Source organism: Lissotriton vulgaris, chromosome 5, assembly GCF_964263255.1.
Source record: "Lissotriton vulgaris chromosome 5, aLisVul1.2, whole genome shotgun sequence".
Taxonomy (NCBI): domain Eukaryota; kingdom Metazoa; phylum Chordata; class Amphibia; order Caudata; family Salamandridae; genus Lissotriton; species Lissotriton vulgaris.
Genome location: NC_141693.1, coordinates 347,767,336 through 347,792,185, shown reverse-complemented (window position 1 = coordinate 347,792,185; position 24,850 = coordinate 347,767,336). Strand labels below are relative to the sequence as shown.

Genomic DNA, 24,850 nt, shown 5'->3' with positions numbered 1-24,850 from the left:
AACTATTACTTCTACCACCACAAGTGCAGTTGTTTATCATAGAGAAGTACCACAGGCTTGAGAGTAAAGGAACAACAGGAGGACACTTTGAAACATCGGAGTCAGCCATTACAATTGTTTTTTTGTGTCCTGAGCCCTTTACCACTATACTTGTACTGGAATCTGTTTTGCAACAGGGTGATAATCTCTAATAATGTTCTAATATAGAAGGTCCTTGCACCATAATTCTACAGAACACTACCATGGATCTTCAGGACCAAAACATTAAAATGTTGCAACAATCAAGGGTTAATCACAGCCTTCTAAGCAGTTGAGCACATCTGTAGTAGGCTACTGCAAACTCAGTATGGTCAACTCAACTTACAAGATTGCATGGGTTTTTTGTCATTTGTATCATGGCAAAACATGAAGTGTGCTTTGATATTCTGGGATTATGTTACTTTGAACTGTTATGAGGCAGTGGAATTTTCAGGATACAAAATCTGCCAATGGAGAGGGCTCATTTGAGGCACTGTGTGCGCTGAGAGGCAAAGGGATCCTGAAAGAATGCAATCTTGCACCATGAATGTATCATTATGGTGCACTACTTTGATACAATGAGATCAGGTGAATTTCTTTCTAGAGGCTTCTTTAAAGGTGATCCTCTGTGTTTAATTAGGGGTAGCAAGGTATAGCATCTACTCGTCCTGTGTTGCAGGTTGGTAACCATGACAGTGCCTTTAAGGTCATGGTGGCAGTGACAGTAACAGAAGGTAAGTAAGGCTACATGACACATGTTTACTGTGTGTTGATTGTACTGCTTGCCTTACTTTAGCAGCAGGCAGGAGGCTCTTGGGTAGCAAGGGGTGGGGCAAGGGGGTCAACCCTGTGATGTCATCTGGATCAAAGGATGCATCACTCCTAGCTATGTCCCAGTGAGGAATCATACATAATTAAAATACTATTATCATTTTGGGGTGAGCTGTTTTAGGGAGAAAAAAAAGTACAATATGTGATAAAACATTATAGATTCTAATTTGATAGTTTTTATTGTAGAAGATACTTTTAAGGAAAGGCAGTGGAATTGAGGGGTTAGATAGATGATTTAGGGAGACCAGCTAGTATAGTGGACTAATGATTGTGCTATGGCTCTGATGTCTCGGGTGGAATGGAGTTCATTTTCATAATTTGTACATCTATCATTTATTTAGGTTTAAGACTTATCATAGCCATCTTATATTGTGCTTCAATTTTAAGTGTATGCATCGATGTACCATTGTTGGGTGGGTTTGAGTTGTGACCAACTACAAGTAACATGAAACTCTGGAGCATGTTGATATGAGCACAATAAGGCAGTCAGGAAATGCAAACTAAAGTGGCAACAGGTACATATCCAGGAACCAATGATTAGACCCAAAACTAAGAAACTTGGCTGGCTCTTAAGTGTCAAACATCTGAATACAGCACTATGTTGTTAGTTGTTTATAACAGAAGCTAGTGCATGAAAACATTTACGTGGAAAGATAGTGAAAATATTTTTTTAAAGGGGCAATAGACGGGAACACCACAAGTAAAAGATATAATCGCAACCACACTGAGATGATAGAAACTACTTATTAAAAGATAAGGGTGTAGTGCTGTTCAAAAAGTGGCATGGTTACCACTAAAAAAAAAAAACAATACAAATCACAAACTATTCACATCTAGGAATTTCTCAGTTAATTTCTTTCTACTTTCCTATATTCAGTTAGATCATGGTACTCAGTGTTGTCATGTAGCATTGAATAACAGAGGTTAATTATTGCATTGCTTCTTGATCAGATTTTTTCTGTAATTGACAAAGTAAAATCATAATACCGCTGTTGAAAAAGCAAAGCAGAAAATAGAGCAAAATGTAGAAATCTAAATTTTTCTTGCAGAAATAGTGCAGTCATAATTAACACTCAGATTGGTTAAATGGGTAACTAATTTGTGTGCTGTTGCAACTAAACCTTTATAGACATTTTGTCTTTTGTCAGAATATAGAAATTGTGTGGGCCTCCTTCTTGTGATTTCTGCGCTAATCGTTGATTGTCAATGGTATCAGCAGATGCACTGTTAAGGGTCTTAAAGGTAGCACCATACTGTGACAATAATAGGACATACTGGGCTTTAGGACATTAATAGACATACTGTGACATTAATAGGATACATATTAATAATAATAAAAGTCATATAGGATACATTAATAGGATACATATGTGAAAGACAGCAAAAGCCTTCCTGCTCGGCTTCCACAGGCCTGGAATTGTATCTTTGTAAAAGTACAAAATGGAGCTACAGATACATTGTTTGTTGCTGATTGAGCCACCTCCTATTCCAAGTACTTGAGGGGGGCTGAATTCCATCCAAAACTGTAAGAGGCTGGTATGGTCTTTGTGAAGAGATCTGAAACACATGATTTGCATGCCATTGTTTGGACCATTTCAGTCTATAGTGAGTGTCATGGAGCGCTTAAGATCTATCATTTATGGTATTGGAGATTGCCTCAGATTTGACCCATGTTTTCCAACAGACTATTAACAAGTTTATTTTGCTGCAGTATAATGTCCCTTGGGGAATTAAGTAAGAATCCAAAGAGCAATATACTGGAATGCATTTAAGTTTGGTTATTTAAAAGTGATTATCTGAATTAGATTTGTGGAATAGAAATCTGAAACCATTGTAAGCTTATTTGCGTTCAATTTAAATTCTCCTCACTTTTCTCTCTATAGCAACAGGGACTGCAGAGTCCTCATAACAGGTTTGGTGGTGTCGACGGTAATGAAAATGAATGATGCCTTCGATACCTCTTGTGCTTGCCTTTTTTTTAGTTCTCCTTTTTCTTTGCTTTCCAATCAATAAAGGAGTTTTGTGGCCTTCCTATAGCAAGCTTTTATTTATCTCCCTGTTCTTCTGATACAGCTCCAACTAAACCAATCACAGTGACTGTGGAGGAACCAAAGGGACAGAATGCCCGAGTTGGGTCAGATGTGACCTTCATTTGCACGGCTAAAAGCAAGGTGAGGTGGTTGAGGAATTGGTGTTTATATTCAGAAGCCTGTTAACCAGGGCTCGTTCTGTGGCTGAATGTCGGTCATAAGCCCATAGAGAAGTGGTGTAGCTACATGGGTGCCAGGACAAAGCAAGTGTGTATGAAATGAACCTTTGTTTACGAGACCAGAATAGATGAGCCTGGCCTTTCCTCTACCGCTTTCATTACACATAGTTGACTCGCTGAAGATTGGAATAGTGAAATGTTCTTGAATACCTTGCCAACTATCCTATGAGCATCCTCTCCTTGAAGTACTGGAGCGGTCCTCATAACATCTTGCCAGTTCACATTAAGCCTGACTTGCTGCAGCTCTACTTTTGCTTGTTCTAGGCCTGGAGTCTCCAATATTTACATTAATAAGAGCTACTTATGTTCAATGAAAATCATGCTGCGCTATTATTATTTGTGTTGTACACATCAGGCAAGATTTTATTAGTGGCCACCCTATGCTAGATTACCTGACAAGATCACTTCAGTGCAAGATTGCCAGTAGTAATGTAAAAAAGGCTTTCTGAATTTGGTGTCCCTCCACCAAGCTAATACATAACAGCCATAGCTGGAACGCCCCTGGCATCAACGCAATGATACCAAGGTAATAATATTAGAAATAAGTCTCCCAGTGCTCCATGATTCATCATTTAAATATCAGCTTTAAATATCTTTTGAAAATGTGGGGTTCTGCAACTGTAAATTTTCATCTCTGATACACACTTTTCAATTTTGTTACACATATATTAATTTAACCAAGCAAAGGTTTCTAATTTAGTTGGCTGGGCTGCACACAAAAGAGCTACTCACATGTGCCTGTGGAGCTGCCAGTAGCTCACCTGCTACTGATTGGAAACTCCTGTTATAGGTCCTGTGCAGTGATATAATATGACAGAACCATGAACCCCTGCACCCTTCTCATCAGTTATGAAACCTTCCTGTGGCTCGGCTAATACACACCAGTCATGACCTGCCGTTCCATATCTTTCTTTTTGTTAACTGCTTGGCTGTGTCAGTATAACAAGCTTATTTAGTGTCTTTCATCCTGAAAATCACTCTGAATCTCCAGTACCCAAGTCTGTTTTACAAGTGATCCCTCAAAACTCCACCGGTTTACTGCAACAATCCACAATGCGCCCCATGCTGTGCGGATACTGATGGCACATACATTTCTTCCAACACCTCCAGTCAAAGTCGATCATCCAATTGTGGGAAACTGAATCCGATTATATTGCACATATCTGTCACTTCGCCAGCATTGGTTCTTTTATAGATTTAGATGCTTTAATTAGTAAGCTGTCATCAGGCTGAAAATCCACAGTATTCAAGGTTAACATAACAGTGGACAGAAACTCTCAATCGAGGTACAAATAGAGCTTGCCCAGATTATTCTGTTTGTTTTTCCATTGTCTTGCAGATGACATCTGTCTGAATGGATATACGCTTGTGACCAAGTTTCTTTATTATGTCACTACCAGTTTTCCACTGAATCTCCACTTCATCACCTAACGGAGCTTCAATTTTCCATCCCCCTTAATCACATTTCCTCTCAATCTCTGCTTTTCCACTTTAGTTTTCCCTTGTTGCACATGGCTGTGCACAGCTGTCACCATCACTTCTCAAAAGTGATGTTCTTTGGCTGCAGACTTGGTCTCTTATATTAGAATTTTGCAGCTTTCAAATTCGAATGGGTCTCAAAATCCTCCCCCACCCCCCCATGTGCTCATGGTAATCATATAGTCCCTCAGTTAAGGAGTACCATTAGTGCAGTGTAGCAGTAAAAACTTGCAGTCTTAGAGTTCTAATCCTTTTTTTCCACTGTACTCTAAACATTGACAGTATGTATACTGTGATACCATACATGATCACCAGCACTCTTACCCTCTGGTACAGATTTGTGTAAGATGATTTTGCACTCCAGGTGGGACAAATTCATGTGACAAATCGTGATGTATGTATTGTGCATTTAAACCTGCATGCCTTTTCCATGTATCCAATGTGGTGCCCCATAGAATACCCCTAGGAAACACAGGTTGTAGACTCTCCAAAACATAAAAGTTCACCTTGGTTTTGAGTTGCTGAGGTTTTGCCTTGCAGCCTTGGCCACTCACCTCACTCCAATTTTAACTCATTCAGCTAAAATAAAACTAGCCTTAGACGTGACTGAGGTGTCGAACCTGGGTCTTTTAAGATAAACCATCACATTGTATACTGTGCACTGTAAATTGTGTGTTTCTAGAGTTGTATCGTTTCATAAAGAGGTTCCCAACTGCCAGAAGTTAAACTCTCAATGATCAAAGTTTTGTTAGAGCCTTAGACAGGCATTTTACGAGTCATATGGCCTTATCAGATTAATTGGTCGGCACTTCTTTTAGCCTTAAAGCTCCTTCAAGCCGCCAAATCCTCTCTTCTTGATTAGCCTACAATTTATTTTGACTGTGGCTATGTTTTTTTGAATGACTGTAAGGAAGGTTTACTGAAATTGGTAATCTTGTCTCAGATATTCATAAAACATTAGAATTAGCCTGTATCTTTTTGAAATGGAAATTACAACCAAGTGACTCTGAAATAAATTATGTAGAATAGATGAACATCCTTCTTCACCCTGCCTTTAGTTAAATATAATTTCAGGTTTTATTCTGTCTGGCCTTTGCTTTTCCTGGTATAAATTGTTCATTTAAATTCCCCTTCTTGCAGTCACCCGCATATACTTTGGCATGGACACGTCAGAACAGTGACAATCTTCCGGAGAGAGCAATGGACTTCAATGGCATCTTGACCATCCGCAATGTGCAGCCATCGGATGCTGGTGTATACATCTGCACTGGTTCCAACATGTTCGACATGGACGAGGGCACTGCCATTCTCTATGTTCAAGGTTTGTGATGAAGTTGTCGTTCAGGCCTTCTCGGTTCTGCCTCGCACTGCATAACCCTATCCTTATTCCTATTGCCTCAAATGCCCGTCCACTACTGCTCTAATATTTAACTCCTTTATCAATTAGAGGGTGTTAAGGAAGGAAATATATTTTCTTCCTTGTGGCATGTTACCTGTCTGTGTTTTTTGATTGTGGTAATCCTATGCATGACTCGGCAATTTTTGACTTTAAAATTGTTTGTATTATCTGTCTGTGACCTCCTTTGCATGTCTTTGGAGAAATTGGTTTCAAAACTATGGCAACTCTCTCTGTTTTACTTAGTCAACACCATCTGCTCACTTAAATGGATTACAGCTTTAGGGACCGCTCTTACCAATTAAAGGATGGGGTGGGAAGCAAAGACTTGAATCTCAGAGCATGAAACACTGCTTGAGTATAAAGGGTAAACTGTTGCACCAAACCCATCAATCTGTTGCTTTTTCTGCTCCTGTTGCCGCATCACTTATGCCCAGATGCATCAACCATTTTAGGAAGTGCAAACGGTGCGATTCGCATAAATCGGCCTTTTGCACTTCCTAAATTGGTTACTGGGATGCATCAAGCATTTTTTGGAAATCGCTTTTTTTGCGAGTTCCAAAAAATGCGATTGCTGTTAAGGAATCGCACATTTGCGATTCCTTAACAGCAATGCATCATCCCCAAAACATTTGCGATTTCCAAAATTGCAAATGCAAATTACCACGAAGTTGAACTTCGTGGTAATTTGCAAAAATGTTTAAAAACGCATGAAAATGCATTTTTTAAACGTGCACGTTACAGGCACACATGTCCTTAGGACATGTGTGTATGTAACTCACATGTAAATGTCCATTTCATGAGTGCAGGGGGGGGTCCTTTGGACCCCCCTCTCCACCCTTGAAAGGCTTTGATGCATTCCAAATTGAAATTGCGAATTCGCAATTCCCATTCATTCCTATGGGCATTTCAGCCCATAGGAATGAATGGGAATATCGGATTCGCTATTTGGAACTCGCAATTTTATTGGAATTCGGTAAAAATTGCGATTTTTACCGAATTCCAATAAAATTGCGAATTTAATGATGCATTGCCATTTGCGAATCCTTAATTGCGATTCCTTATTTTTCGCAATTAAGGAATCGCAAATGACAACGTTGATGCATCTAGGGGTTAGAGTTTGGCTTTAGCTGCTGCCCAAGTGTGTTCCATTTTCCAAATGAAATGCCACAAACCTATCCCAAAATTGTTGCCGTACGGTTTCTCATTTATACTTAATCCTTACAAGTATTTGTTAAAACACCTTGTCTGTTCATTTCTTTTTGCCATTTGGATTCAAATACAGTAGGAACTATGTTGTTTCTATCTGTGTTGCACCTAGCTGTACACAGCTGCTACTATCACTTCTCAAAAGTCGTATTTTTCGTCTGTCGCAGGAAGTAAACCGGTACTAGATACTAAAAGTAATTTATTAACAGCATGAAAATTATATTTTGATAATGGAGCTTAACTTGGAAAGTGACAAAGGTAAACAAGTTGTGTGGTAAATCTTATAGATTTTAAAATTCACGTTTGAACATATCTATCCAGATAGCACCTATTGGTCAAAATTGGTTTGTTCTGCTTACAAATCCTGTACCCGACATTTCGGTCTGGATATCGTCTGGTGCTCTGAACCTCTTGGGATGCATTTGATGTCTAATCAAACAACACACATGTCATACAGGGCTCAATTAGGAGTCTACTTTTAATTTTGGTGGTGCTGGTAACTGGATTCTCCAGCCCCATTAGAATTGACAGCCCTGCAGGATTACCATGTGTTTGGCATTGTTTACCCATGGACTCTGGCAGTCCAAATCTCCGGTTGAAGCACTTTGTGAAAATGAGGAATTGCTTGGGAAATTGGTTGCAGAATTCTTGATTTCCAACCCCTAGCAATTCCTCATTTCAGGGTAAGCTCTCTTGGTCCTATTGATAACCCCAGCTACTTCTCCCCTCCCCTTGGAGTTAATGAAATCCCTGGTATCAGTAGCTCTGGGGTGGGGCAGTAAATACCAGGACATCACTGGGTCTCTCAGATTATTGCCAAAAGTTCGCATTATTTACCTCTGACTCCACCAAAGGATCTACCTACCTTTCAATACCCTTCTCTCAGACAATATTTTTCCATTACAATGTGCAGTGCAACCCTTGATGATCTCAATAATGGCAATCCGGCTTGGTAGAAGCAGTGCAATATTAGAAGCTGAACATTTGTAAGCACCAAAATATTCTGTTTCTTGGAGTAGTAGTTGTCGCTCTCTCTTTGCTTTGACATGTTTCCTTGTTTTCAAGTCAACACTTTAAGATTATCCAAGATATAATACATTGTGGAAAGTCCTTTCCCTGTTTTTGACTGATAGACGTCACACGCATCAATGACAGGATGTCTAAACGTTTGGTCAATGTACCAAATTTTATTACTTAGTAAGTCTTAAAGTTAATCACTTTCACAGCTGTAAAATAGATTCAGATTTGTTACAGGTCTCTCATTCTGGAAGGAACGATTATCCATCTATTTTGCAGAATTTGCGGATTTGCAGCAGTGTGTACTATTCTTGTAATAATCAGTCCTGCATCTTTGACAAAGCTTTCCCTCTTCTTTGAGTTCCGCTGTTGTATTTTCTTGTCACCAATACTTTGTGTGGCAACCCCATCTTTCTATTGCATTATTCACTCATTCATTCACTCTCAACTGCATCTGTTTGTTCTTGGCACTCTTCTTTTAGTCAGTATTACCTTTCCCGCAGTTCAGTGCTATTCAAATCAGTCCTATGACTTTAGTTCTTGCCTTGATGGCGGGCTCTGTCTAAACACTCCATAGATAATTCACCATTTCTGCATAGTGGCTGTTTTATTGTATTTGCATGCAGTGAACCATATTTGGAAGTTTGTCCATCTTCCTCACTTGAGGACATTGGTGTGCAAAGCCTTATGTAGACCTTTCCAGGCGTGCATACATACTGAACCATGTTTGCAGAACATGAAATGAAGTAGTACAATATCACACTGCATCAGCAGGTGTTTTATTGGTTTATACATAGTATACTTCCTGACCGCTTAGGTCTTTTCATTAGACACTCTAGAAGGCCAAGCAATGCAGTATCAATGTTAGCACTTCAAAAGTTAACGTATCTGAAGATTTGCAGGGATTCAAGGAAGCAAAATGTTGGAAGGAGCTCAGCACATCAGTCTAGTAATTATACACCTTCGACATTCCCGTTTTGCCATAAGTGATCAGGTCTTTTCAGACACCTTAAGAGAATAGTCACTTCTATCAGGATCTACAATGGGCCACAGAGTGCATAGCAGGCTTTGTCATTGAGTATCATCGCTGGGATTAAGGTGACTAAAGGCTGTAATTTCTCTAAAGCACATTGGAGTCTGCTCATAACATATGAAGTGATTGAACTCCTTTTCCACCTCTCACAAATATCACATTATGCAACATTCAGACTTAACAGCAACATGTTCATATGTAGAACAGGTTGTTAATGTTTTGCAAACCTATTACTTCAGAAGATTGTATCCCTGTGTGTCAAGGCTATCATCTGTTTCTTACAGGCTTGCATCATTGCTTAATAGATTTCACACAATTTAAAAGACTTCTATTAAGGACATTGCCTAAATTAGAGCATACAGTTCTCACTGGGAAGGGATTGCATTATCTCTCATTATTGAGCAGCAGACTATGTAAATTAAGAGGGGTTTGAAATATACGGTTTTCATCTTTGAGTGTTAGGTGATCAATTGCTTAAGCTATTGTCATTATTCTTGTGATAGGTTGTTGTGAAGTATAAAGGTACCTCCCTAGTAGACAGGGTGCTCTACCAGAGGTTGGCAATGCTTCTGGTAATGCAAAGCATAAAGCAAACCTAGCTCAAAGTAGTGGACTATTGGGTAGGGCAGACCGGGTGCAAGCTAGGAGCCTCAGTTGTAGGAGAAGCTGGATTTGGAGCTCCTCCAGTACACTAGTAAATTAGAACTCCAGAATCCGTGCAAGCTTGTTTTGATCAAAGCTGTACATATTCACAGCCAAAGGTATTTTAGTATTCCTGGTCTCTGGCTTCCTAATCTGGAGGTGAAGTATCTAAGGTTTCCTGGTTTCTCATCTCTGAAGCTTTGTTTAATAGGCAGTATTTACTAAACCAAAACTATACCATGAATCACAAAGCTAGGACTATTGCTAGACCAAGCACCTTTAGCCCCATCTCTTCAAAAGTAAGTATTACTGCCACTTAGATGCATGTTGTATAAAAATGGTATATGAAATCTATAGGACATAAACATCCTGTTATGCTGCTGCCTTGGATCTGATATCAATATAAAACATGGTATGGTTCTTATGATAACAGGAAATAAGTATGTGGGTGTTAGCAGACTAGTGGGAGCTAGAACAGGACACGATCTAAAAGATTACCTCAGAAGCAGTTTCATGTTCTGGGGGTAGATATATGCCCCAGCAGTTGCTGAAACCAGGCAGAACTGCCCCAGTTCCCATGGACTCCTACAGGAAGTGCAAAACCATTTTGTAATACCTACCTTATCCACAATGATCTTGCTTAGAGTAATCAGATGCTTCCAAGTAACTAAGACATCATGCTTTCAATCTGGAGCACAAATGAATGCATTCTGAGACTTGTGGTCTTTGTCTTCAATTGAACAAATCCAGGAAAACACCAATTTAACACAGCTGGTGTACTGGGCACAGTGACGTGAAGCTTCCATTGTATTTATTGAGGCAACCTTTTCCCAAGAGTATGGATGTTCAGTATTTATTTTACATTATTGAATTGTTTTTACTCATTTTAAAAATGCATTGCATTATATTAGTTCCTCATCCTTCATGGATTGCCTTTGAGTTAAAAGCACTTTATTTTGTTTGCTCCTGACGTTGCCGATCCAGTCTCATTTTACTGCTTCTGAAGTGGATCAGAGGGAGAGAGAACAAGGCTTCTTATGAATTTGGAATACATTGTTTACTCACTTTTTTAAACATTGTGCTTTTACAAAAGAATACTATTTTATTTATAACTCTTTTCTCGCCAACAGTCGATATTTCAGTCTGCTTGAATGCATTCTGATGATATTTCGCAATTGGTCACTACGTGGTATAAACCTTTCTAACACAGCCTGTGATTTGAGTTCTGTACTCTGCTCTTCTTCCAATCGTTTTTGTAGGAGCCTCTGCCTTGGAAACTGAAGCTGCGCATTTTAGTTTTCTATAGGTTATCATTAAGTTTGAGGGTTAATGTGGATTATCTTCTGTTTAGGATCCAGCTTGTGCTGCATTTTCTCTAGAATTGGCTCTGGTACTTCAAAGGAGCATCTTTGTCTTTCAGTGCCAACATTTTCGTTGCCGAGCTGGATTTGTATTTTATCTTTTGATGCCAAATGTTTCAGCATCGAGGAGGGTATTAGCTCGTTTTGATCCCGAACTGGAAGGCTTGACTTTCTGTTTCGGTGCTGAGCTGGAAGGTAGGGCGTTGAAATCGGTCTCGATGCCGACCATGGCCTGATGGCAGAGGTGGCCTAGAAGCCTTTTGCTTGATTGTAGTGAGTTTCATGGGCAAAGGGGCTTTGATACTCACGGCACCCTGTCCAGATGGAATGTTGTGGGGCTCGAGTTTGATCTCCAACTCCGAATCAGAGTCCTCAACGAAAAAGGCCTCTTCCCCTGCCACAAAGCCATTTCTTCTTGTTTGACCTCTTCACCAAAGATATCTGGAGTTTGTTCGATAGACTGTCGCTGCATGTCTCTGCGCCGAGCGCGATACTCTCCGAGTCTTTTTTGAATGGAACAACCTACACATGTCGCAGTCTTCCTCTTTATGCTCTGGGACAAAGGTTACAGACCTTATGAAGATTGATGTGAGAGTATTTAGAATGGCACCTAGGACTGAATCTGAATGGAGTCTGTTCCATCGGCGGAAGACTGGATGAAGGATCTTCGAGTGGAAACCGGAGAAGATCTGGGCCCAAAGGGCGCGGTCAGAGTTTATGGATAATGAAAATTTGTCAAAGTTCTTCTACATGCAGAAGAGAACGCGATCGAAAAAAATACAGACTAGGGTAGAGTGAATTGCAAACCGAAGGGATCCCGATTGACGGTTCCAAATTGGAGCGCAGCAATACACGTCCAAACCCAATGGCGGAAAAAAAACAATCTAACAGTGGAGTCAATGCCCATGCGCACTATCACTGAAAGGAGTAGTCACCTTACCTTTTGACTGCAAAGACTTCTTTGAAGGAAAACAACTTGCAAACATCCGGACCTAACACTAGATGGCAGGAGTATGCAAAGCATGTGAAGCTACAGCTCTACATGCCAAGAACAGATGCTTACAGGGTAAGTAACATAATTCTTACACTCAGAATGTTGGATAGCAGTTTTATGATGGATAATACTATCTGCAGATTCCTCACTTAAGGTACATCTCTCCAGGTATCAGACTGGATACAGAAACTTTAAAGCAGTGAGATCACCGGTAGAGAGCACTGGACTCAGTCTGTGCCGAAGTTGATGTTAGGGCACGCCACAGAAGCCACAAAGCGCCCACCCTGGCGCACCATCAGTTCCCTTTTTTCCTGCACCTTTAACGCGGATCTGGAACTTCACTTTTGAGGAAACTTTATCTCATCAAAACCTATTTTATTGCAGTATCGAATGTGTCCTCCAAAAAAGTCTAGGTTCAAATTCTGCAGGGATTGTGAGGGATTGATGTTTATCATGTATCCCCATACAGTCTGTGGCATTTGGGGTCCAACCATGACACCAAGTCTTGCTCCTCATGGCTCCGCTAAAATCCCAATGGCATTAAGGCACAAGAGGCCAAGCTGTTCATGGCCCGAGCAATTGAGGACTATCAGCACTGAAAACGCTCCATACATTATTCTTGTTCTCCTTTGACATCATCTGGCAACAACAGGCACAGGATAAAGGAAGAGAAACATGCCAAGGGTAAGTCTCCCTGTCGTTCTTTGTCTCCATCAGGACCAACATCCTTGGAACCAAAGCAAGTCCTTATTCCTACAGAGTATCCTCCACTGCACTGCTCCTCCTGTGAGCCCGGCTCCGGATAGGCCTCCAAAATGATTCTCTCAACCTACCGGTTCCTGCTCCAGCTCTTCCTGCATTCCTGGCACTAGGAGTGGACCCAGCAGCATTCCTCAGCAAGCACTATGTATGCACTGTTCGCAAAAGCGATGATGCCATGTGGCGCTTCTTTGGGCCCAATGGAGCCTTCACGTCTACCACTCTTCATTCACTCCCAACCAACGCCATTCACCTAGCAGGGATTTTGAATGTCAGCGCTCACAGCTGGAGCCTGTGTCTTGCTGATCACTTGTGGCGTATTGTACCGGAGATTGTCCCGGACATTTTCGTCCAGTAGGCACTCCTCAGGTGAAAATATTTGCTTCCTCAGAAAATACTCAGTGCCTGCAGTTCTGCTCCCTCTAGTATCCTTTGAGCGGTGCCTTGGGGTACGTGCTTTAGTTAAGGGGAAATTTTCAGCTGCATTATGTTTCCTTCCATACCCTTTATTCCTCAAGTTCTCAGAAAGATCTGCCAAGATGGGCACACGTCGTCCTCATTGCCTTGGATTGACTGAGAAGGGTGTGGTGTGCGAACCTCCTACGCTTCTTTACTTGTCCCCGCTTTACTTTCCATTCAGGCTGGACCTTCTCTTCCTGTCAGGAGGATTGGTTCTGCACCCCAATCTTCGACATATGCTTGGAGAGTAGCAGAGATAACTGAGCTCCTTTCTATTGCTACTGGAGGTGATGGACGTTCTCTTATCTGCGCATCACCCCGCCACTAAATCTGCTTATTCTGGCAAATGTGGCAACTTTGTCACATGTTGTTCAGACACTGGTGTGAATCCTTCGCAGTCAACATTATCCCTTTGTGGTTCCTCAATGGGACTTAAGTTTGGTTCTTACTTTTTTGATGGGGACTTCATTTGAGCCCCTTCACAGTTGTACCTTTTGTATGTTGACCCCCAAGACAATGTTTTTGGTTGGAGTGTCAGTGAATTGTAAGCCCTTGCTGTCGCCATCCTTTCACTACCTTCTTTCCAATAAGTTACTGTTGCAAACCAGGGTAGCTTTTCCCGTATGCTGGTTACCCCCTTCCACCTTGCTCAAGCCATCATTCTCCCATCCTTCTACCCTCTTTCTTATCCCACGAAAGAAGGGAAGTTTGCATTGGTTGGAATCTAGGTGAGCATTCAACTACTACCTTAACCTCCAACAAGGAATAACGGTCGGACAACTAGCTCTCCAATTGTTACTGTGGTGCAGAAAGGGTAAGGTGGATTGAAAGAAACCTATTGCGATGGGTCATTCTCTGTATTAAGACCTGCTATACCTTGGCCAAGAAGGAGGCGCAGGAGGGGATCCATTCTCATTCAACCATGGACAAGTCCACTATATCTGCACTCATGTACGGTGCCCCAATTGGAATCATCTGTAAAGTAGCAACATGGACTTCCTTGCACACTTTTGCAAAACACTACTGTCTGGATTCATAAGCGCGTAGGGGTGGACATTTTTTCAGGTCTGTCTGGTAGATAGAGTATCCTTCAGAAATATCGTTACCACAGATAAGTATTTTTTTTTTCCAGTGAGCGCTCAGCGAAGCTCTTCATTATAGCCAAAGTTTCATATTGATACACTTCCAACTTCAGGCAAAACGTATAGTGATCGCAATCATTTTGTACAAAAACGCAGGCTCCTCCTGACAGGTCGTTTGATCCCATCGCAATGTTACTTGGCTACTGAACTGGTAACAGGGTGGGAAGAATGCAATGACTGATTATGGGTAAGCAGATAATTGACAGTGAGTGTAGCATTTATAAACAGGTGGGTAGATGGTTTATGCAAATAAAATAGTGGTTGAGCGAAGGTGCAAATTTAACAATACTTTGATGGTTGGGGATCAAATGAGGGTTGGAATAAAGGGAGATAACATGTTAATTGGTGGGAAAGTGTAACGTTATGGCTTGTGAGGAAGAGGACAAGAAGAAAGTTCAATAAAAATAGGTAAAGTGATGCTTGTATACAAGGGGGTAATGAAATGCTTAGGTTGTTTGGAAGGCAAGTAGTGGAGTTTTTTTTAAAGATGATACAATAATGGATGTGGAAATGGATAAAAGAATATTTTCATTGAAGGAGGGTAAAGTGGTGAATGCAAGGTGATAAAAAGATTGTTAAATAGAAGGGTGATAAAATAATAGTTCACAAAAGGAATGAAATAGTGGTTTTGATTGTAGGATTTTAACTGATAATATGAGGTGATAGTTGCATCTCAGCCTCTTGTAAGGTAGCTGCCAAACCAAACTCTGTAAGGACTAGATGAACCAAATGCCAAATTTGTGATCTATGATGGTGTCCTGAGTCTCTTGTTGCTCACTTTGTGTGTGGTGTAGGTGGGGCTTTCTAAATATTGTGCTCCTAATGTTTGGTGAATTGTGGGATCTGTGTTTTAACTTAGTGTGTCTCGCTCTTTTCCATTATTCTTCTTTAAAAGGGGCTTTTTCTAGCCCCGTGGATACTAACAAGAATATGTTCCTTTGAGTGTTGATGGTCCATACTAAAGAAAGAAAGCTTCTTTTTTTCTACACTTTAAAAATATATACCTTTAGAGATTGGAAGTATGTGGAGACTCCATTGTACCCAATTGGCAGAAAGAACCACAGTACGGATATCAAGTATCTTTTACAGTTTACACATTGAAGCATACTTGCTGACTGCCTTAAAATTCTAGTTTCATATCAGCAAACTAAGTGTTGTCTGGTCAGCTGTATGCAGCAGACCACCCGCCCCTCCACCCACCATCTAATTGCATTTGACTCTGCTCATCACCCCCTCTCCTGAGCAGGGTTATGTGAAGGAAGCTTCCTTTTCTCTTCTATCGAGTAGTAGATGGGGCTCTACCTTTTAACATGCGAGCTCCGAGGAGATGTTGGATATGACACGATCCTTAACAAACCTAACCTTCTGTATGGAAAACTCATCCTGAAGAAGTGGCAATCTGAGGACTTTCCAGGCCCAGTCTGCATACATCCCCAGCACCAACAACAGACTTCTGCAGTTAAATCAACTGGTTTTCTCAGCACTCTCAAAGGACATCCTTGCCTCCGTTAACTTCCCTGGCACTGGCGTACCTCGCCTGCCACACTACAAGACATTTACTGGTGCCATCAATGGGCTTTCTTCACTGCCTTTACAGCCATTATTTGCTGTCCTACGCGAGAGCGGTTGTGAAATAAAACAGATGAAAGCTGACGAGAATGCGAACCATGATCATATTAGTAATGTAAATATTTGTTTTTCTTTTCCTTATGCTCTTAAAATCACATGTCATAGAATTTCCAATTTAACGTTGGCTCTGACATTATCTACCTCTGAAGTATGAAAGACTTAATTTTGTTGGGGCATTGGCCTTCAAACCGAACTGACTGAACTTATGTAATGTTCTCAGAGTGTATAGCGTCTTTGCGTCAGTTATGCTGCTTAATTTGCATTTTGTATTTTTTCAGGTCCATAAAAGTATATTTTGTTATATTATATTGTAATATGTTCATAATATGTAGTGCTGTTTATAAGTAATTTTACTGTCAAAATAAAATGTAGCGTTTCGGGTTACAAGACCGAGAATGTAAAACAAAATAAAATATTCCCTGATCTGAACAAATTTCAATTTTTTGTTGAGAAGGCTAATCCATTTTAACAAAAATGTAAATAGGTTCTGGCAGATGCAAGGTTTGACAAATTCACCCTATAACAAAAATATCAGTATTTGTAATGTTATTAATCTTATTACTTATTACATTTTTTGTATTAGAACAAGACAAAAAGGGCGGTTAAGCCATGTTTGGAAATTGAGTCTGATTCCTGTAACAGATAATAGAAAGAACATAATTATTTAACAAATGACCAGTTACCCCTTAATTTCTGATGTGTTCCTTTTTCTCTCTTGCCAAACGGGGCATAAAACAATAACCAAACATGTGCAATAAAGTAGTGCAAAAAGGCACATTACCTCTTTCAATCTGTCTAGAACGGATTTTAGACGACCAAACCTCCCCATGCGAAAGAACGAAATGTTAAACAATTCACAGGAGCGTTATAACTTTCAATTTATGTGAATGCTCAGGTAAACAAGTTCTAACATTTCATTGCTGTTAGCTGTTCTTTGGGATGAGGTGGCAAGGAACAGGCTGCTTGTCGGAATAGTCGCATATCCACATGCCATTCTAAAAACGTAAGAAAATAACAAACGGAGCCCATCAACAACTCTAGACAGTGTTATCCTTTGGTTTTCAGGACTGTACTTTCTAATCATTGTTCTAATTAGTTCCCTTGGGGCTTTCAACTCATGACATCACACGATAACTATATCATCTGATTATGTCTTTGCTTGTAAAGGACTTCCTGAATCCTGTTTTAACGGTGACTGGTTGCATGAGAGGTACGTGAACATTAAGTCTAATAACCTGCCAACTAGCAGGTTACTCTATCGTACAACATACTTCTTTACTGCGTATTGCATAGTTATCAGTCAGACCCATGTCAGCAGGGACATTCAGTAGTGTTGTTTTTTCCTCAAACCACAAGAGGAGCTTTGGGACATGAAAATGTCATTTCTTCCAAGCTGGCCTAAAAATGTTAACCCAGTCCTCTTTACTGTAACACAACAACTAGTTGGTGGTCGCCTTTGTGACATGGCACCTTTTAACAGCTATGCTAATATCTGAAAACATAGCAAAAGTGGAGGCCTGCTTGCTTGTTGAAAGAAACTTCTCCAGGGGTGTTTGAGTCAGTTATGAGATGTGGGTTCTAGTACTTTTCACAATGCTTGTCTGCCAGCATCACTTGAGCTTGCCCTCCTTCCGCGTATTTTTTTATTCCGTTTTTTGAGCTGCACTTTACTGTTTTACGTGTGTCATCCTTGGACCGATGTCCTTTTTAAAAAATATTATTTAAATTAAGAGGATGGTTGCCTTTTTTTCCCAGTGTACTCCTCCCAATGTGTCTATTCCCATGGTGCGGTGCAGGTAGAGAAATGGTCTTTGGGAGAGCAATGTGAGAGTCTACATACTGATGTGTCAACTACCAGTGACATGCAGTTTGTTAGGAGTTGAAGGGATAAAGGAAGGGAGTGAAAAATCAGGAGATTGTGAGTTTTTCTCCAAAAATTTGGGTCAGACCTTATTCTATCATTCTAAAAATATGTTCCGTATTTCCACACCAACTCTGTTTGGGGGTGATTTTCTTCCCTCTCAGAGGTACAACAGCTTTCATACATTTTCTGCAACTCTTTTTAACTCTGATTTTAGTACCTATGTATTCAAACCTGTTCCATGCCTATACCTCCATGCCAGGGTTGAGCCTGGGTTATCCTTTTTTTGTGTGCCAGCTTTAAAGCAGTACTGCCAATATTTGAAACTATTTCTGAATAGTGCACTTCTTTTCTTGACAGAGATGTGCCTCTGAAAATATGTGGCAAGAATGTATTGTACAAGGCCACCTGATAGGTGACTATTTTCTAGCTCGCTGTCCAATGCAATATGAATAAAATCTAATAATTTCTCTCTAGGCTTGACTGTCTTGGTTGTAAAATGTGTATAAAGATGCGTTAGGTCCATGTTTAGACTAAATGGTGGTTTATTATGGTTGGCATACTGTTCAATTGAATTTATCATAGTGGTTACATTTACTTTCCTAATATGAGCCTGAAAACAGAAAGCCTTGCCTGTAAGTGTGATGTGAATGCATTGGTAGAAGACATTAAATGAAGATGTGATATATTGTCTCTTGTTATTCACTTGTGTTATTGGGAAACGTCATGTAATTAGGGATTTATTTTTATGTCGTAATGTGTACAAAAGTACAAGTGTTGGGACTAAACATCTCTGCATAGCTTGTTAAACCTCTGCTGTCCAAACCTTGTAAGTGTTCTGGACATCCTTATTCGTTTTCTCTATTTGAGTGCGACAGTCATGGAGCACACTGGTGGTACTCCTGTTTTGCCTGCTATAAGGCATCTTATCTGGGTTCTAATGTTAAGGGATTGGCCACTAGAGCAGATCAGTACAGGACTCCTCAGCTAATACTTTGTTCATTCTTTGACTTGGCAACTGTGGAGACCCTCTGCACTAGCGCAAGAAAAGAACACAGCCAGGAGTAGAAAACCTGCTGGGTTGCTACTCTCTCTTCAGACTGGGTCTGCTTCTGCAAGAGCTGTGGAGACACCTTCCTAAAAGCTGTGGCTAGACAAAAGATAGTATCCTGCTTGCACCAATAACTGGAATGCCCTTGCCCGGAGGAAGTGACTTCCTTGGATGACGACCAGAGCCCTGCTGAGTGGACCTGTGTGGGATGGCCTTGGCTATCAACTGCCCCGAAACAGACGGGCACCCAGGGCCAGTTTCCCAGGAGACTAGCACAACGAAGAAGGATGAAAAAGCTTTGTCCAGAGCCTCCCTGTTCTGTGGGGTGTTTGTTCAGGTCATCTCTGATGTTCTGCAGAGATTGTAACTGCCGGTCTTGTTCCCTGATTAGTAGACTCTTCTCATCCGCTGAATGTAGTCATTATTACTGAACTGTTGCAATTTCCTCCGCAATAATGTGGCCTGTGTGAAAACTGACTGGCGTTGTGACCCGCAAGCATACAGCATGTATCCCTACGTTGTACTTCAAACATTTACAAGACAATACATTGGTGGCACTTCCAGGTAATACCCGTAGTCAAAAATGTATTATTTAGAAAGAAGGTTCATAACAAAATTATTTTAACTATCCTAAAGAGGCTTTCAGTTAGTTGTTCTCAATCCGTTAATATATATTCAGATTAATTAACATCATCAGAACAGAAGTAGCCATGGTTGACGCATTTTGACATTAAGTACATTATTATGGAAGAGGCTCTCTGGTGTTATGAATTAGTTTTGAGTATTCATCTTTGTTAGTGTGTGAGATATGCTTACTTATCTGAAACAAAATAAAAGTATTGTTTTTGGTAAGTTAAGAACCACATTGGCATTGATATTAGCTGCAATCCGTCATACTTTTTTTTTTTTTTGAAAACCTTTATTTGACATTTTCAACCAGATACAAACACGGGCCTACAACCCCCAGGGCTGGCCGCTAAGCAATTGCAACACAATACTACGATCAAAACTTCAGACCCAGCCTCCCGGGGAACATAGTCGCTACATCCACAATGCGCACTGGTTGGAAGACATATCAAATTGGGAACAGGATACAAAAGGTTTCATTTTATAATATAAAATAGAAGGATCAGGTGCCATACAATATCTCAAGCTATGAAGAGGGGGCGAGCGAAATAGCAGTGTGTCCACAGTTAATTCGTTTTCATGTAGGTCGGTGGCGTTAAAGCAGATGACACCCGGATAAACAAGCATACTATTACGGTTCGCGCCAACATTTATGCCCGCCCCGTGGCCCCGAAACATCGTGAGAGTTGAGGCACAGATGTGAAAGCAGAGATGGACCGAACAATGAACCCACTACACTGACCCGGAAAAAGAGAAAAGAAAAGGCCAAAGAAAGATAAGAAGAGAGAAAAAAGGCCATAGAAACAAAGAAAAAACAAAACTCCCATCCCCCAACCCCCCACCCTGCACCCCTGCAGATGACTACGGCCTACCCCCCTAGCAGCGTGCCTGTCGCCCAAGAACCGAAACCCGAAATATAGAAGAAGCAGGGAAAAAAGGAAAAGTTAAACCCCACCCGAAGAGGGGAAATGGAGGAGGGCTTTATTCAACGCACTCCCGGTCTCTCGCCCCCGTCCTAACCAAACCCGCCCCGGACTCCGTTAATGCAATAAAACAATCCCGTTAACCATAATGCCACAATGAACAACCCAGACAATAATCTCAGCCTTGGCCCCGTCGATTAAATTCGCGTAGTCCGTCAGAGGACGAAAGCCCCGTCCTCAAAATGTCAAAAGGTACACAGAAGTTGGCAGAACAGAGGTCTACAGATGAAAAAAGAACGGCAGGTCCCAAATTAGTCGGCTGGTACCAACGATGCCCCTCCCCGTCTCCGAAGCCAGGCTTTATCCCATCCGCCATCTTGATAGACCGACTGGGGAGGGGGGTCGACACAGTCCAAAACAGGTCACAGTACCAATTGAAAGGATCCGAAGTGGGGACAACATGTAAATGTTCCGACAGTTGCAAAACCGGGAATTCCAACGGATTAATTGAGTCACCAAGCACAGTACTTTCGGGTAATTCCACTGCGATAGGGGCAAATACAGCTTCCAGCGCCGGGTCTAAGTACGCCACTGTGGCGTCAATCGAAAGGCGAGCTGGCTGCCGGGTCTCGGGCGTCAAGTCAGGATCCGGTCTCAATCCTTTGATTCCATCCGCCACCAACAACAGGCTGCAGGTCTGGGCTGTAACAGTCTCCTGAAGTGCCACAAGGGCCTCCAGCACCGTCCGCAATGACGGGCCACTTTGAGCCTTCTCCGTCAGCCTCCATTGTTCCTCAGGCATGGTGTTCCCCACAGAGAGGCGCCTTCTCCGGGGGAAGATTAGGCGGAGCAGGAATGAGCCATGAGGGACAGACTGGTAGCATGCAGTAGCGCGTAGTGAGATTCCAACCCAAGGGGCACCGGCGATATGAATGCCGGACCCCCGGTCCGGGACCCCCGCAACACAGCGCTGTGCATCACTCGTCACCTCACCTCATAGAGAACACCAGGCAGCAGATGGTAGCAGAGCAATCCCGAAATTCCGAATGTTCCAGAGACCGGACCCAACCGCATTCAACAGTCCGTTGTTGTTCAACTCGGACCCGGCTAGGCCAGCACTCGAGACCCCGGCTTCTCGGCTGGGTTAGGCCTCAAATCGATCCTCGACGTTACTCCGCTCCACGATGTCGGAGAAACTCCGGGATCAGATCATCGGAGTGCAAATAAGGTCACACACACGGATCCGGGGCAGGAGATCAGTATAGGTGACAGGATAGTAGAGCGTTGGACGGAGGTCAGCAGAGCCGGGAGACTATGCGGCCATCTTGGTTGGTGTCGTAGCTCCTCCCCCAGTGTCATACTTTTTAACTCCACACAAAATCCTCAATCATGCCCAAATAGCTCAACCCTGCTACCCCGATAGAAGCAGCTGCTAAAAGGGGAATACTTGGTCATGCACTTGGAACACATTAGAATTGTGGACCCTGGACACATTAGTAAATAAGGCTAGTTCTTCCAGTTCATAAAAGTGCTCAACAATAATCTGCATCATAATACTGATGTATACTGATGTTTACTGGAGAGGATTGAAAGATAGAAGACTTTGAGTGAGGAACATTACAGGCAGGGGCAGTGGGCTAGAGGGAGCATTATGCTCCAGGCTCCATGCTTTCCAGGGCTAGCTCTTGGATTTCAACTCTTATTTATCTATTTTTTATCCTGGGAGCAAGCCTTCCATCGTTAATAATAATAATGAAGCAGCCTTTGCGGCTATATCACTAGATGGTACCATACACAATATTTTCTCTTTTCCTAGAGTTAATTTTTTAGGTGGAGCTTACCAGACAGGGCATTTGCGGTTTGTTGTGAGACATTGTGTGGGCTTATCAACAATATACAAGGGGTTGGAAGCCACCTATTGCTTACCATTGTTGCTCTTATTTGCTTGCTTCTTACTTAATGGCTTGCTTCTTACTTAATGGCTCTCCTTGTCCATCTTATACCTGTATTTACCCCAGGGAATTTTCAGCTTTCCTGTGTATTTGCACTGCTCACTTTTTAGGACCTACTTTATTCCGTTTTCTAAAGCACTCGGCGAGAGTGCATGTTTTTCAGTCATCTCTCTGTGACCCCCCCCTCCCCCCTCCATCTGCACTCTGGGTTGCCTACTACTACCTGGGTGCTCCATGTCTCCCGCCTGTTGCTTAGTCCAGTGCCCCTGGTATTTTCCCTATTTGCTTGCTCAACCATGTGCTTCTCCAGTGTCTTCTCCATGTAGCTCACCATGTCCTCTTACTCTGTTACCCATTGCTTCCCCTCCCCACCTTAGCCCTGTGTTGCTTCTGTCCCCCCTTTGTGTTGCTTCCATCACCCCATTTGACTTCCACCCACCGTGTTGCTTCCCCCTCACCTTGACCCTCCGTGTTGCTTATCCCTGCCAGTGTTTTAATTTCCTGAATAGCCAATTGCGCCCAAAGGCAGGACCTGTTGGCTTTGCTAGTGCTTGTTTTTCAGAAACATATTCTACTTATCCTACCTGGTCAAAACTGAACAAGCACCCAGAAGGACCTTTTGTTAGTTTTGCCCAAGACCTCATGCTAACTTTTGACAAGCTAGCTTTGTGCCTTGAATAATACTGGGTAAGAACAGGGATTTTTCAGGTTACATAGAGTGAGCTGTATGGAGGTGGGGAGCAGACTCTGACCTATGAGGTGTTGCAGATTCACCTCTTTGCGCTTTTTGAAGTGTATCATCCAGATGGATAAACGTTGAAGGAGGTAAGTTGAAGCAATAAAATCCTTAAATTGAGATGTTTTCCATGGTTTTCTCACACCGTTGCTGTAAACATTAGGTTCAAAATGACCATCTTGATTGTCCCCGATCTGCTATTGTTCCTATGGAATAAACTTTAGAACTTTAACTTACTTTGCAGAGAGCTCCAAGACGCAGATGTTTTTTGGTCCAATTGAGACTTTTGAAGGACACAGACCCCGTAAGTTGGCCCAGTGTGGCCCTGACAGTTGTGCATGTTTTCTCCAGCATGCCTAGTCATCTCTTCCACCCCTGGTAAATGTTTCTCCTGAATGAAATGTATTTAAAATGTTGTCCTTTATGGTGGGGCAGTCGTAGCTCATGAACCTGTTCAATGCCTATCACATCATGTTCACTCAGGGCAGAGGTGCAGCAGCAGAAAAAATGGGCAATTGAGACAATAAGAGCATGTCTGTGATGTTCTGCAGTGGTAGCCTTTCACCAACACAACAGTGGCATTTATAGGTCGGGAGAGTTAGACCCATATTTATAGGTCGGGAGAGTTAGACCCATAGCGCTTAGAGGCCCCGGTGGCTATAACGCGCTATACAAATCAAATAAATAAATAAAATAAATAAAATATTTAGTGTAGAAAAAAAGTAAACCAAATGGCAAGGTTTGACTGTAAGACACAATTGTACCATCAGTAAAGCAAGAAGTATATTTAAAATCTAACTGGTCAAGGCATTAAGACAAATTGAGCACTTCATTGTTCACTATTAAAGCATTGCCATATGCATTGTGATTTATGAATATTGGAGAACATCTATTGAAGAGCACAGGCCCAAATGAAGGAAACTGTGGAAACTGTTTACTTTTTTGTGGAGGGAGTTATTTCTTTCAGGTGAACATGAATTTTTTTAGAAGTTCATTGAGCTCTCTGGCCAGAAGACTATCATTGAACAAGACTCCATTGTAGTTAATGTAGTCTTTATATCAAGGATAGAAACATCATTGTACTCCAACAGGACTGAGACTTAAATCATCCTCAGTTTGAGTATGTGATGTGGTTGCTTGGTAGTAGCTAGAATATCATCCACAACACTGTAAAATAGATAATAATTCATGAGTCCTAGTTTTATTTGCTGGGACCATAATGTTGAGCTTCCATATTTGGTTGCAGTTGCAGCCTAACATTGTCCTAGCTTACCTTGCCAGGCTCAAGGATAGGCAATATTCCACTTTAGTAGTGAGATAGGACAACATACAAAACAGTCCAATTAATGGAATGCTGCAACCTAATCCTATATGCAGATGGAGAAGAGTGGTCTATTTTTAATGGCTGTACACCTTGTGTGTCTTACAAATCCCTCTGTGAGAGCAAGGTAAAATGTGGTTA

General features: G+C 41.6%; 1 protein-coding gene across 19 annotated transcripts in view; it reads left to right on the top strand.

The window, feature by feature from the left end:
• HSPG2 (heparan sulfate proteoglycan 2) overlaps positions 1 to 24,850 on the top strand; it is a 936,289-nt gene that overhangs the window by 599,326 nt on the left and 312,113 nt on the right. For 15 of the 19 annotated variants that reach the window (XM_086921606.1, XM_086921602.1, XM_086921600.1 and 12 more), the window contains 3 exons: positions 2,923 to 3,020; positions 5,738 to 5,918; positions 23,633 to 23,692. In XM_086921606.1, the coding sequence (XP_086777732.1) occupies positions 2,923 to 3,020; positions 5,738 to 5,918; positions 23,633 to 23,692 (339 nt within the window). The remainder of the gene's footprint in view (positions 1 to 2,922; positions 3,021 to 5,737; positions 5,919 to 23,632; positions 23,693 to 24,850) is intronic. The other 4 variants (XM_086921612.1, XM_086921607.1, XM_086921603.1 and 1 more) reach the window with 1 other exon arrangement.